Consider the following 12,434-nt stretch of genomic DNA (forward strand, 5'->3'; position numbering starts at 1 on the left):
AGGAATTAATACTCTGCTTAAACATCTTGAAAGTGGTTTACACTACTGGCTCCTGTACTACCTATGTAAATCACTAACAGGCTGTTGGGGAGCTTGCAGTTGCTGCTGTATAGCAACCTGTTGTTTTCAATGAACAATCCAAATTTATTTTGAGTAACAAAAAATGAGGCAGTTCTACAAATAAAAGCACTCTAGCTATCTTCAACAGCCTTTTTTTTTTTCCCTTAGTTTAGCTTTTTCCATATTTTTGGCATGCCATTTAAGAAAAAAATACAGCAAAGTGAGTTAATAAGTATTTTAAGAGTCATGTGGCAATTACACAAAATGAACTGTGAGCTAAAAGCTTTGCTACCAGGTCACTTGCCAGTCCTCTGACCAAGTGCATATCACTGCCTATCAAATCCATTAACACAGAAGAACTCTTTTTGAATGCAAGATGTTTCTTCAGAACAAAAAGTTTTCCTGAATACATAAATTACTGTAGCCATCTCATCCTGTAACGTACAACACTTAATTGCATTGAACTATCAGTTTAAATAGGCTGAAGAGCTGTGGAAATTAAGCTACAACCTGTCCTGATGGGGATAAAAACATAGGTTACTGTTTTTTCAAGTCTTACCTTCATTAGCACAAAAAGCCTTGTCAGTCGAGACCTGACACTTGCCATCTGCAGAACCAGGTCAAAAAGATCATTTATATGCTTTGTAAATGGCAGTAAGAGATTTTTAATGTATATCAGCAATTTAGAGATGCCAAACTATGTTCCATCTTCTGGCTTTATGAAGCACATCTATACAAAATCTGCAATTATTGCATCTACATTATTGGTTGTGAAATTTGAGGTTAATTATTGTGCTGTTTGAAACTAACTCTGTCCAAATGTTCTTTAAAATAATACTGCTTCTTTTCTGAATCATTTTGATTTAATTTAAATGGATAAATTTCTATGTAGCATCACAGAGAATTGGTACTCTTGCTAAATAGTTATTTTGCTACATAATCTTGCTATAACCTTGCATATTTTGCTGTATCTCTTTTCTTAAAAAAAAAGTGTATATGTAATAAGTATGATGGTTTCTTGTGGATTTTCTATCAGGGTGACCCTGGTTCATCTGCTGCAGGAATTAAGGTAAGTAACTTAATGTTTAAAGCAGTTGCATGGGAAGAAGAGGGGTGGCTGGTCTGTGTTACTTTGTAGTGTCACAGCTGTTTCAGGTACCATTAATGTTATGATTTTCCCCAACCTTATTTTTAAATCATTTTGTCAGATTTCATGCCTTTCATCTCTTTTCTATTAGGGTGAACCTGGTGAATCTGGGCGACCTGGACAAAAGGTATTAGTTGGAAATTCTTGTGTCTTTTTTTCTTCACTGTCAGATTTGTGATAAAACTTGTTATGCATATGTTACCAGTAACATTTACTTCTACTAGGATAATCCAAAGGCTTTACAATTTAACAGCCCAAGACTTGTACAATTTTTTTGTATGGTCATTTTGTATTTTAAAAAGCACAGAAATTACACTAATTAGCATGAAAGGCAATTTTAGAATAACCCACTTCCTCTTCTAGTGACAGAGTACTTCTTGTGTTGAAAGCTTACCCAATTGCAGCTGGTGAAACTAACAAATAATGATTCTGCTACTTGAATGATCACAAGTTAATCTTGCATGTTTGACTGAATATTAACCTTCAGATTATGGGACATTATTACATCTCATTAGGAAGAAAATAAATGCTGACTAGAATCCCTTTTCCATGTACTTGTAAGAAGAATTGAACTATCAGAGATGCAATGGATAATGCTGCTTCATTCTTCCTTCCTGAGGAAGAAATTCCCCTGGGTGCCATGTAGCCAAGGCTGGTTATTTTATTTTATTTTATTTATTTTATTTTATATTATATTATATTATATTATATATTTTATTTTATTTTATTTTATTTGCAAGTAAAGATCCATCAGGAGCTGTATTGACTCTGTGCTGCATGAGGTCCTATGAAGCTGGGAAATTTCCCCTTTGAATCCACAGTCCAACAAACATGGTGAATGCTGTGCCTTCAGCTGCCTTTCAGGAGAGTAGGAGGCAGGTCCTGCTGGGAGAAATGGTGAAAGGGCAAAGAGAAGAGACAATGAGGGAACCAGATTTTTGCTTTGCAGTACTTGTTTCCCTCTGGAGCCTTCAGCACCGTTCTTGTGTCTTATAACTGAAAATCACCCACTGCTGCCAGAGTGGAGCAAAGCACAGCTGAAGATTGAATGAGCAGGTATTCCAGCCAGCCAGCCAAGAGCTAAAATTCTATATAGTGAATGACAGTACAGCTGTTTCTAATACTCAGGGCCTTTACGTGACCAAGCAAAACCCCCAAACATACATTAATGTAAAATAAGAAGTTGAGTCTTTTTGTTTGAGAAATATTAATTGTCATCAATTATAACAGACTAAACAAAGACTACTATGGTTGCAAATGCAGTTTTTTAGTAAAATGCAGTTTTAATTAGAGAAAGTAATCATACTAGTTTAAAGCTATCTAATCTGTGGAATCATTAAGTGTGTGGATTCTGCACTGTGTGCTCTGCTTGGGTAATAAACTAGAAAATGCACTTAGGAGCCTGTTAAGATTCATCCTCTCATTAGTTGGCTGCTATGGAGGCAAAAGCAGCAGTGATTTATCATCAGGCTCTTGCATCTCAGTCCCCAGGCACTCAGGTTTGATCTCGTTTATGTAATATAGATAAGTGAGAGGCATGCAGTTCAGACTTTGTATAGTCTCATCTTGTTGTTCACATCAAAGGGGGCTTAATGCATTCTTTCCACATCACCTCACACACTCCCAATATGCCACCTCCCTGTGCCCAGCCAGGGCCAGCAGCTCCCATAATATGCTCACTCAGAGTGCCTCGTCCAGCCAGGTCTCCCACATCTGCCATCCTGCAGCTGTTCAGCAGGAACTTGCTCACCCCACCAGAGGCTGGTGGTAACCCTTTCTCAAACAGACATATGTCTATACCCACTACATCACCTCCCTTCTTTTCCCCCTACTGTGCCCCATTCCTATTTCCTTCCTTCATCTTCCTTCCTTATATATTACTTTTTCCTCTTTTTCCAGTTACTCCTTAACAATCTTCTAAGAACAGATAAATACTGAGCTGCCAACCTGAACATTATTTACATGAGATGAGGTGTGATGCTGTTTGAATGGCCTGACAAGGCTGTTGTGTGGCATATGTTGTATTGCAGAGGCGATAGAACAACCTGCCCTGCCAACCCTAGCATTATGAGGTGGAGTTAGTATACAGCCTCTGCTTCTTAAAACATCCTTGTTCTCTTTAATCATACTCACATATTATGTATTATGAAAGGTCTAGAAAAGAAAATGTTATGCATCATCTATGATACTAATTTTAATGAAGCGTTAGTGATTTCATTGTTCTACATTCTTTCCATCTTTGAGGGGCATCTTAATTGTTTTTGATTATTGTGAATCCGAAGTGGCCTTGCCAGATCCTCTCTGCTTATTACATGTGGTTCCCTAGGGGTTAGCTCTGTCCCAAGACTAAACAGGGACCTACTGCAGCAATATTAATAGATTTATCAGTTCTAATTATTCAAATGCTGAGCTTAGAAGTGAAACTTAGTGCTTCACAGTTGGAAGAGGCTAGGTCATGTTAGCTGTGTGACACGTATGGCTCCTCAGGTAAGAAAGTGAAAGATGAAGAGAGGTTTTGTAGCTTGCATTTTGTCAGGATTGAGTGTAATGGAGATTGTTTAATGGATTATTCTTTTGCAAGAGTGACAACGCGTTTCCTGCTTTAGAAAGTGTTAGGCAATAAACCAAGAGCTAGAGTCCACTCTTTCATCTCATTTTATAGTTAATGTTTTCAGACTGGATTATTCCTTGTGCTTTTAGGCAGTATGAATAGTTAAAATGTTGGAGTGACTGAAATGGACAAAGAAGCTGTTATCAGATTCGGCTATAACATGTAAAAATTACTCCATTTGGTAAAGCAATTTGCAGACCCTCTATTGTGTTTTCCAGCAGTGTTTTTGTGGCAGAACATGATTTTGTTATTAGTGATTCAAGTCTGGTTAAATATTATTGCCTCAAAGTGTTTTTGGGTACTGTAGTCTGAGGAACATCTGTATGCATGTGGTTTTTTTGACTATATACATGCATACATATCTGTATAGATGAGTGAATACATGTAAGTATATATGTATGTGTATGCACACATACAAAATGTTTTAATAGCAAAATCTGTATGAATCAGCCCAAACCACAGAGCAGAAATCTGGATTTCTGTAAAGCTCAAGAGTGTACAAAATCTGGAATATAGTTCAACTCATTATAAAGGTAAAAGTTGGCTTCAGAGTTCAGACATGAGCTTCTAGAAAGTTCAGGGAATATTCAGATCCAATGTGCTGGTTTCAATCCACATGTGTGATAAAATAAAGTCTACAGCCTTTAAAATAATGTTTTCTTCATGTTATTGCTATTTTTTTTTTTTTGTCATTCATCATTTTTATTTCCCTAGACAACATCTTTCTATTTAGCTGTTACCTCAAAATCCTCATGTGTGAGAATGTTGTACTAGGCTTTCTTGTCGTAGACTAATATCATCTTCACTTCAAAATAAATACATTCAGTTTTCTATTCTTGTTAACAATTTACCCTTGCAAATGCTGTATTATAGGTCATTTTATTGCAATTTTAAATAAGTAAGGTATTTATGGGTGAAACTATAGAAGCTTATATTCCCGCTATCCTTCATGACACCTTATATATTCAGAGATAAATACCAAGCACTGAAATGATGCAACAGATAGCTCTATAAAAATGATGGTGCGGTTGTAATTAGGCAGTCCTGCTTGAAGTGCACAATTTAAACCCGAATTACTTTCTAGCTAAATCAGACAGTTATGCAGCAAAATATCTATCTCAGAGTTGAAAATGGAACAGAATTAAACATCTGTTGTAAGTATGGAACTTAAATGGCAGTGTGTAAAATAAAGCCGTGTTGCTTGTTTTCCTCTCCTTTGGTGAAGGCCAATGAGAATTCATTTTGTGTGGTGGTTTTTTGTTGTTGTTGTTTTGTTTTGCTTTTTTGATTTTTTGATTATTATTTTTTATGTGGGTGTCATCATAGCATCAGAGGTTCCCAGAAGATATTTGTGTTCCTAAATGTACATTTAGGACAGTCACATTAAATCACTCATTTTGAAAATATCATAATATCAGTCCTGCCTGAAATGACTAGCAGTCATCTCTTTTATCTTGCTGCAGAATATACAGAGGTGTTCACTGGATAGTGACCATAATGTCTGTAGTTGTGTCCATACTGTCCATAAGGTCTGTAATAATGTTCATAATGTCTGTAATATTATGCAATTTTCCTGTGTAGGGTGAACCAGGTCTTCCTGGGCTTCCTGGACTCCCTGGGATAAAGGTAAATAAATTGTAGTCTCTGTTGTATTTAGGAATCATCACAAAGGGGGGCAGAACTGCAAGGATGTGGCTAAAGTGAACTTACTGTGCTTGTGCTGTTAGCGCCTTCTGAGTCTCTGATACTGAACTGAGGATTGTCACAGGCAGGTTTTGCACTGAATTTTGGTTTAAGTAATCAAACTGTATCTTATATTAAAATGTGAAGTAGACCATTGCCTCATCTAGGAAATAAAGATTCTACTGCTTAAATATATTTATGTATATATAAGAGCTTTTATATTTCTGTATAATGGAAGAGACTTGTCATTTGTGACATTGTCATTGTCACAAAGTTTTACTCGGTTTCCATTTTGATGGGTACTTTCCCGTAGCAATAGTCTCACTGAATTTACTAAGCCTCCAACCAGAAAACTATTAATTACACACAGGCTGTAGAGAACTGGCTCTGTCAACAAGAATACTCTGCTCCATTACACAGTAGTAATCTCCACTGACAAGTCAAAATGTTTTAATAAGATTCTATTCAGTATTAGCTACAGACCCTGATGTAATACCTGGTTTAGCTCCTGGCTTCCAGCTTGTCTGGGATCTTTAGGTAAGTTGATCCAAAAGACGTGGTTGATTTAGCTCTAGCATAAGTGGTTGCACTGGGAGTTGCAGACACTTGCATAGTTTGAGCTGTAAACATATAATGCTGCACAAAGTGACTGGATTTACATCCTGAGTGAGTGCCTGTTAGATTGGTTGTTTCTCCTTTGTGGCAAAGATTCTTCTTTCAGAGAAGAAAATCTCTGAAATTTTCTCTTTGCATTCCAGTGTGGGCCTGTGCATACCTCGGTAGGCAGTTTATAACACTTCTCCAATAAAAAGGGGTATAAATCAAAGCCCAAGCTCTTGTCCATTTTGGTAGGATTCAGGATTATCTCATGGAATGTAACATTTGCAGTGGTTTTCCCAAGGGACTTGTGAATCGCCACACCATTCAAGCATAATGTCCTTTCTCTGTTGCTAATGAATTATAGGAAAAATTGAAAGTGCTTATTAAAGTTTGAATGTTACACCTGAAAATGTAGTTCCCAGGGAGGTCGTTCATTTTCTGCAGGAAAGAAACCTACACTGACTAGTGAAGATCATGTAGGAACTGAGTCCTTCGTGTAATGAAATTCTATTTTCATAAACAGATTCAACAGAAATCCATGGTCTGTTTGATTTAATAGTGAGCAAAGAGCTAGCTCAGCTGGAGGTCCATGCCAGCATCCTGGGAGCACTTGCCAAAACCAGCTGGGGTTATATTATGGCAGGTCTGTGTGGATTCCATGTTCATACAGACCATGCATGTCCACAAATATCATCAGCAAGGAAATTACAAAAGTTTAAATTTCTGATCTGAGAATATCATTGCTGTTAGGCTTTTTTTGTTCATGGTAAGAATGGCTCAGAAGAGTGGCTTTCAGATTCACCTAAAAGGTAAAACATGAAGTGAAAAGTCTTCTACAAAATTGTCTGTTGAGGTCCCTTGCAGCTAAAATACATTAGGGATGTCACTGCACTTTTTGTCTTTCTTCAGTCCTCTATAATAGGAGTTATTACAGGATGTTCTTAAAATCTATGTCTTCCTATGATGTTCTAGAAATTAGCACTTCCCGTTTGTTTTCTGTTCAAGCAGTTAGCTCTAGGTGGCAAGTGCTTTTGAAGTGCATTAGTTCCTGTAGGTGAATGGGTTTAGCCTAAACCTCTGCTCCCCAGCCAAGTAGCCAAGGAATGGAGACAATTTATTTCTTTATTTATTTGCCTGGAGATTAAGTAAATAAATAGTGAACATTTTTTTTTCCTTTTGTTATACAGTATCAAGTAATTTTGAGTGAACAAACTAGCTGTCTGAGGATCATGTTTAGAGAGTTTTCATGTTCTAAACAGCTATGGAATTGTTCGATGCTGACAGACCCATGCATACAGAATCCTTCAAGACATAGGAGAAGAAAGAGCCAAGAGAAGACTCCAAGTTATTTAATTTTCAAAGAATTTCCTTTAGTATCTTATAGTTCTTCTATGTAGAGAAAAGATGAGCAAGACCCTGGTATTCTATGTGCAGGGAACTCTCGGATGTAGTTCTTCTGGTGTTAGGTATTTACCCTATTACTATCATGAAAGGAATTGAAGTCTTCTTTAAATGTATGAGTTAAACTACAAATTTGCCTTCTTGTGAATGAATCTCTCTACAGTGGCAGGCTGCAATATGAAATGCTTTAGGTAGCTATACACGTACATAGCACTCCTTACAAATGCTAAACCAGCCTGTAAATACATTAATAACACGGCAGTCAGAGAACCATATATTTCCAGCTAAATCTCATCTTTCTTTTCATGGCTGAAGAAAATTCCCAAGGCATCCATTCCAGTATTCCTGAAGGCATAGCCAGGCTACTTAAAGGATTAATAAATATTAATCTCTGGAAAGTTTCAACTTCTTGTAATGCCATTTCTATTAATTAATCAATATATGTTCCCAGAAACCCATTAGAGCTTGGTTTAACATGATATCGGGGCCTGAATGGACTGCAATACTGGATGGACATACAAGTATCATACCTGAATTCAGAGCATGCAGCGGGGTTGTTGTTAATTATTTTTCTAGACTCATTCACTGTGCCCATGCAGATGTTTTGGGAGTTCTTCCTGTTCTTTTTCTTTCTCTCAACATTGTCAGTGGTGCTGCGGAGGAAACACAAGTGCAGTCAGTTATTTCCAAGACAGTGATGAAGCTGTCTGTGACATGCTGGAGAAGTGTTTCTGAAGCACCTGTTGCCGTTTAGGAATGTCTGGAAACTTAATGGGCCTCTGAATGCGTTCCACCATGTCATTTGGGAAGTGAGTAAGGCACCTAAACACAGAATATTAACTCATGGCTCTGATATCCCCCCAACTGACACCACATAGATGCAGAATACTTCCTATGAAACACAAACTTCATATACCTGTTTTATCTCACAATTTTATGGGATGATATGTGCATAGCACTACTACCTTACTGTAATGGAAATAATGCATACCCTTATTCCTTGTACCATCAGACATCTCTCAAATCCATTGTCTTGCATTTTCTGGAATTTGTCAGTGCAATTCTCAACTTCAACAGGACACAAACTTTTCTCAATAACAGCATTTTGTGCAGCATTTCTGGGTTTTCATCAGCATTTCTGGGATTTCTCTCCCCTCCATCTTTAAAACAATACCAAAGCAAAGCTCATGACTGCAACTGAGCTTTTATTCACAGAATCACAGAATCACAGAATAGTTTAGGTTGGAAGAGACCTACAAGATCACCGAGTCCAACCTCTGACCTAATGCCAATAAGTCCTCCACTAAACCATATCCCTAAGCTCTACATCTAAACATCTTTTAAAGACCTCCAGGGATGGTGACTCAACCACTTCCCTGGGCAGCCTATTCCAGTGACTAACAACCCTTTCAGTAAAGAAGTTCTTCCTAATATCCAACCTAAACCTCCCCTGGCACAATTTTAGCCCATTCCCCCTCGTCCTGTCACCAGGCACGTGTCACCAACCCCCACCTCGCTACAGCCTCCTTTTAGGTACCTGTAGAGTGTGATAAGGTCGCCCCTAAGCCTCCTCTTCTCCAGGCTAAATAGTCCCAGCTCCCTCAGCCGCTCCTCATAAGACTTGTTCTCCAGACCCTTCACCAGCTTTGTAGCCCTTCTCTGGACTCGCTCAAGCACCTCCATGTCCTTCTTGTAGCGAGGGGCCCAAAACTGAGCACAGTACTCGAGGTGCAGCCTCACCAGAGCCGAGTACAGGGGGACAATCACTTTCCTGGACCTGCTGACCACGCTGTTTCTTATGCAAGCCAGGATGCTGTTGGCCTTCTTGGCTGCCTGAGCACACTGCTGGTTCATATGCAGCCAACTGTCAACCAATACTCCCAGGTCCTTCTCTGACAGGCAGCTTTTTAAACACATCATCTACCAGCCTGTAGCTCTGTTTGGGGTTGTTGTGTCCCAGGTGCAGGACCCGGCACTTGGCCTTGTTGAACTTCATACCGTTGGCCTCGGCCCATTGGTCCATCCTATTCAGGTCTTCCTGCAGAGCCTTCCAACTCTCATGCAGATCGACACACACACCTAACTTGGTGTCGTCTGCAAACTTGCTGAGGGTGCACTCGATCCCTTCATCCAGGTCATTGATGAAGATGTTAAAGAGGACTGGTCCCAGTACCGAGCCCTGGGGGACTCCACTAGTGACCGGCCTCCAACTGGATTTGACTCCATTCACCACAACTCTCTGGGCCCAGCCATCCAGCCAGCTCTTAACCCAACGAAGTGTACGCCAGTCCAAGCCATGAGCAGCCAGTTTCCTGAGGAGAATGCTGTGGGGAACGGTGTCAAAAGCTTTACTGAAGTCAGCGTAGACCACGTCCACAGCCTTTCCCTCATCCACTAAGTGTGTCACCTTGTCACAGAAGGAGATCAGGTTCGTCAAGCAGGAGCTTCCATTCATAAACCCATACTGACTAGGCCTGATTGCCTGCTTGCCCTGCAACTGCCGCATGATGACACCCAAGATAATCTGCTCCATGAGCTTCCCTGGCACTGAGGTCAAACTAATAGGCCTATAGTTCCCTGGGTCTACCCTCTGGCCCTTCTTGTAGATGGGCGTCACGTTTGCTAGCCTTTTGCAACCTCCCCCGATAGCCAGGACTGCCTATAAATGATGGAAAGCGGCTTGGCCAGCTCCTCCGCCAGTTCTCTCAGTATCCTCGGGTGGAACCCATCTGGCCCCATTGACTTGCGTACATTCAAATGCTGTAGCAGGTCGCCAACCATTTCCTCGTGGATTGGGGGGGCCACATTCTGCTCCCCATCCCCTTCCACCAGCTCAGGGTACTGGGCATCCAGAGAACAACTGGTTTTGCTGCTATAGACTGAGGCAAAGAAGGCGTTAAGCACCTCAGCTTTTTCCTCATCTCTGATTACTAAGTTTCCCCCCACATCCAGTAAAGAGTGAAGATTCTCCTTAGTCCTCCTTTTTGTACTGATATATTTATAAAAACATTTTTTGTTGTCTTTAACAACAGTAGCCAGATTGAGATCCAGATGAGCTTTGGCCTTTCTGATTTTGTCCCTGCACCGCCTCACAACATCCTTGTAGTCCCCCTGAGTGGCCCGCCCTCTTTTCCAAAGATTATAAACCCTCTTTTTTCTCCTAAGCTCGAGCCACAGCTCTCTGCTCAGCCAGGCCGGTCTTCTTCCACGCCAGCTCGTCTTTGGGCACGTGGGGACAGACCACTCCTGAGCCATTAAGATTTCTTTCTTGAAGAGCGCCCAGCCTTCCTGGGCTCCTCTGTCTTTCAGAACTGCCTCCCAAGGGACTCTGCCAACCAGTGTCCTGAACAGCTCAAAGTCAGCCCTCCAGAAGTCCAAGACAGCGGTTTTACTGATCCCCTTCCTGACTTTGCCAAGTATCGAGAACTCTACCATTTTGTGGTCACTCTGCCCAAGACAGCCCCCGACCAGCACACCTCTCACCAGTCCTTCTCTGTTAGTGAACAGGAGGTCTAGTGGGGCACCTCCCCTGGTAGGCTCACCAACCAGCTGTGTCAGGAAGTTATCTTCCACGCTCTCCAGAAACCTCCTGGACTGCTTTCTCTGGGCTGTGTTGTGTTTCCAGGATATGTCTGGGAAGTTAAAGTCCCCCACAAGAACAAGCGCTGATGATTTTGCAACTTCTGGCAGCTGCCTGTAGAACTCCTCATCCGTCCTCTCATCCTGGTTTGGCAGTCTATAACAGACCCCCACCAGGATGCTTGCCTTGTTGGCCTTTCCGCTGATCCTAACCCATAGCGACTCCACCTTATCATTCCCAGCCTCAAGTTCGATGACATCAAAACACTCTCTAATATAGAGAGCCACTCCACCACCCCTTCCGTGCTGCCTGTCCCTTCTGAAGAGCCTATAGCCAGACATTGCAGCACTCCAGTCATGAGAGTGGTCCCACCACGTTTCCGTGATGGCAACCAAGTCATAGCCTGCATGCTGCACAATGGCTTCCAGCTCCTCCTGCTTGTTTCCCATGCTGTGTGCATTAGTGTAGACGCACTTCAGTTGAGTCTTTGCCTTCTCCCCCAGCCTTGCCATTGTTCCCCCGGCACACCTCCAACAAGCTTTGTTTCATCCCCGTCCCCCTTCTTACCTAGTTTAAAGCCCTTTCAATGAGCCCTGCCAGCTCCTGGGCTAGGATCCGTTTTCCCCTTGGAGGCAGCTGGGACTCGTCGGTGGCCATCAGGCCGGGTGCCAAGTAAAGCGCCCATGGTCGAAGAACCCAAAATTCCTGTGTTGGCACCAGCCTCTGAGCCACGTGTTTATCAGGTGGGCTTTCCATTTAGTGTTCAAGAAAACTGTTGAATGATTTGGCACAAGAAAAGAAAGCCTTCCCAGTTCTTCTGCTTTTGGGATGTGGGGAAAGTTTTCTGTGCTTTAAAATCTAGTGGAATTGGCTGATTCAACAGAGTTGCCAGTATGCAGCCACTTTTATCTTTTTGTACTTCAGACTGACTTAACTGGGACTGTGGCTGGTTTCAGTAGAACCTTGGATAAGAATGTGGGAATATTCTTGGATAAGAATATGGAATTTGATTTTTTTTTTTTTAAATGAAAACAAAAGGAGTTCCTATTTTTTTTCTGTACTTGAATTTCTTTTTTTTTAATCACTTCATATGCAAAGAGCTCATCCTGAGAATTAGAGACTTTCCTAATTCCATGGAAAGACTGCGGAACTTGCTACTCCATAGAACTTTTTGTAAGCTCTAGTAGAATTGATACTCCTTTCATCCAGTGGCTTCTGATACAAAAGAAGACTTCCAGAGAAAAAGAAAGATGGGATTTTGAAGCTGGGTGCATAGAAGTTTGTCTCCTAAAGCTAGGAGAAAAAGAAGGGAAGGGAAGGGAAGGGAAGGGAAGGGAAGGGAAGGGAAGGGA

At 41.0% G+C, this 12,434-nt stretch overlaps 1 protein-coding gene across 1 annotated transcript in view; it reads left to right on the top strand.

Annotated features, from left to right (window-relative positions):
* COL25A1 (collagen type XXV alpha 1 chain) overlaps positions 1-12,434 on the top strand; it is a 314,583-nt gene that overhangs the window by 256,268 nt on the left and 45,881 nt on the right. Inside the window, exons 16-18 of the mRNA XM_035324280.1 lie at positions 1,097-1,129; positions 1,299-1,334; positions 5,400-5,444. Of these exons, the coding sequence (XP_035180171.1) occupies positions 1,097-1,129; positions 1,299-1,334; positions 5,400-5,444 (114 nt within the window). The remainder of the gene's footprint in view (positions 1-1,096; positions 1,130-1,298; positions 1,335-5,399; positions 5,445-12,434) is intronic.

The sequence above is a fragment of the Oxyura jamaicensis genome, chromosome 4, assembly GCF_011077185.1.
Source record: "Oxyura jamaicensis isolate SHBP4307 breed ruddy duck chromosome 4, BPBGC_Ojam_1.0, whole genome shotgun sequence".
Classification (NCBI taxonomy): Eukaryota; Metazoa; Chordata; class Aves; order Anseriformes; family Anatidae; genus Oxyura; species Oxyura jamaicensis.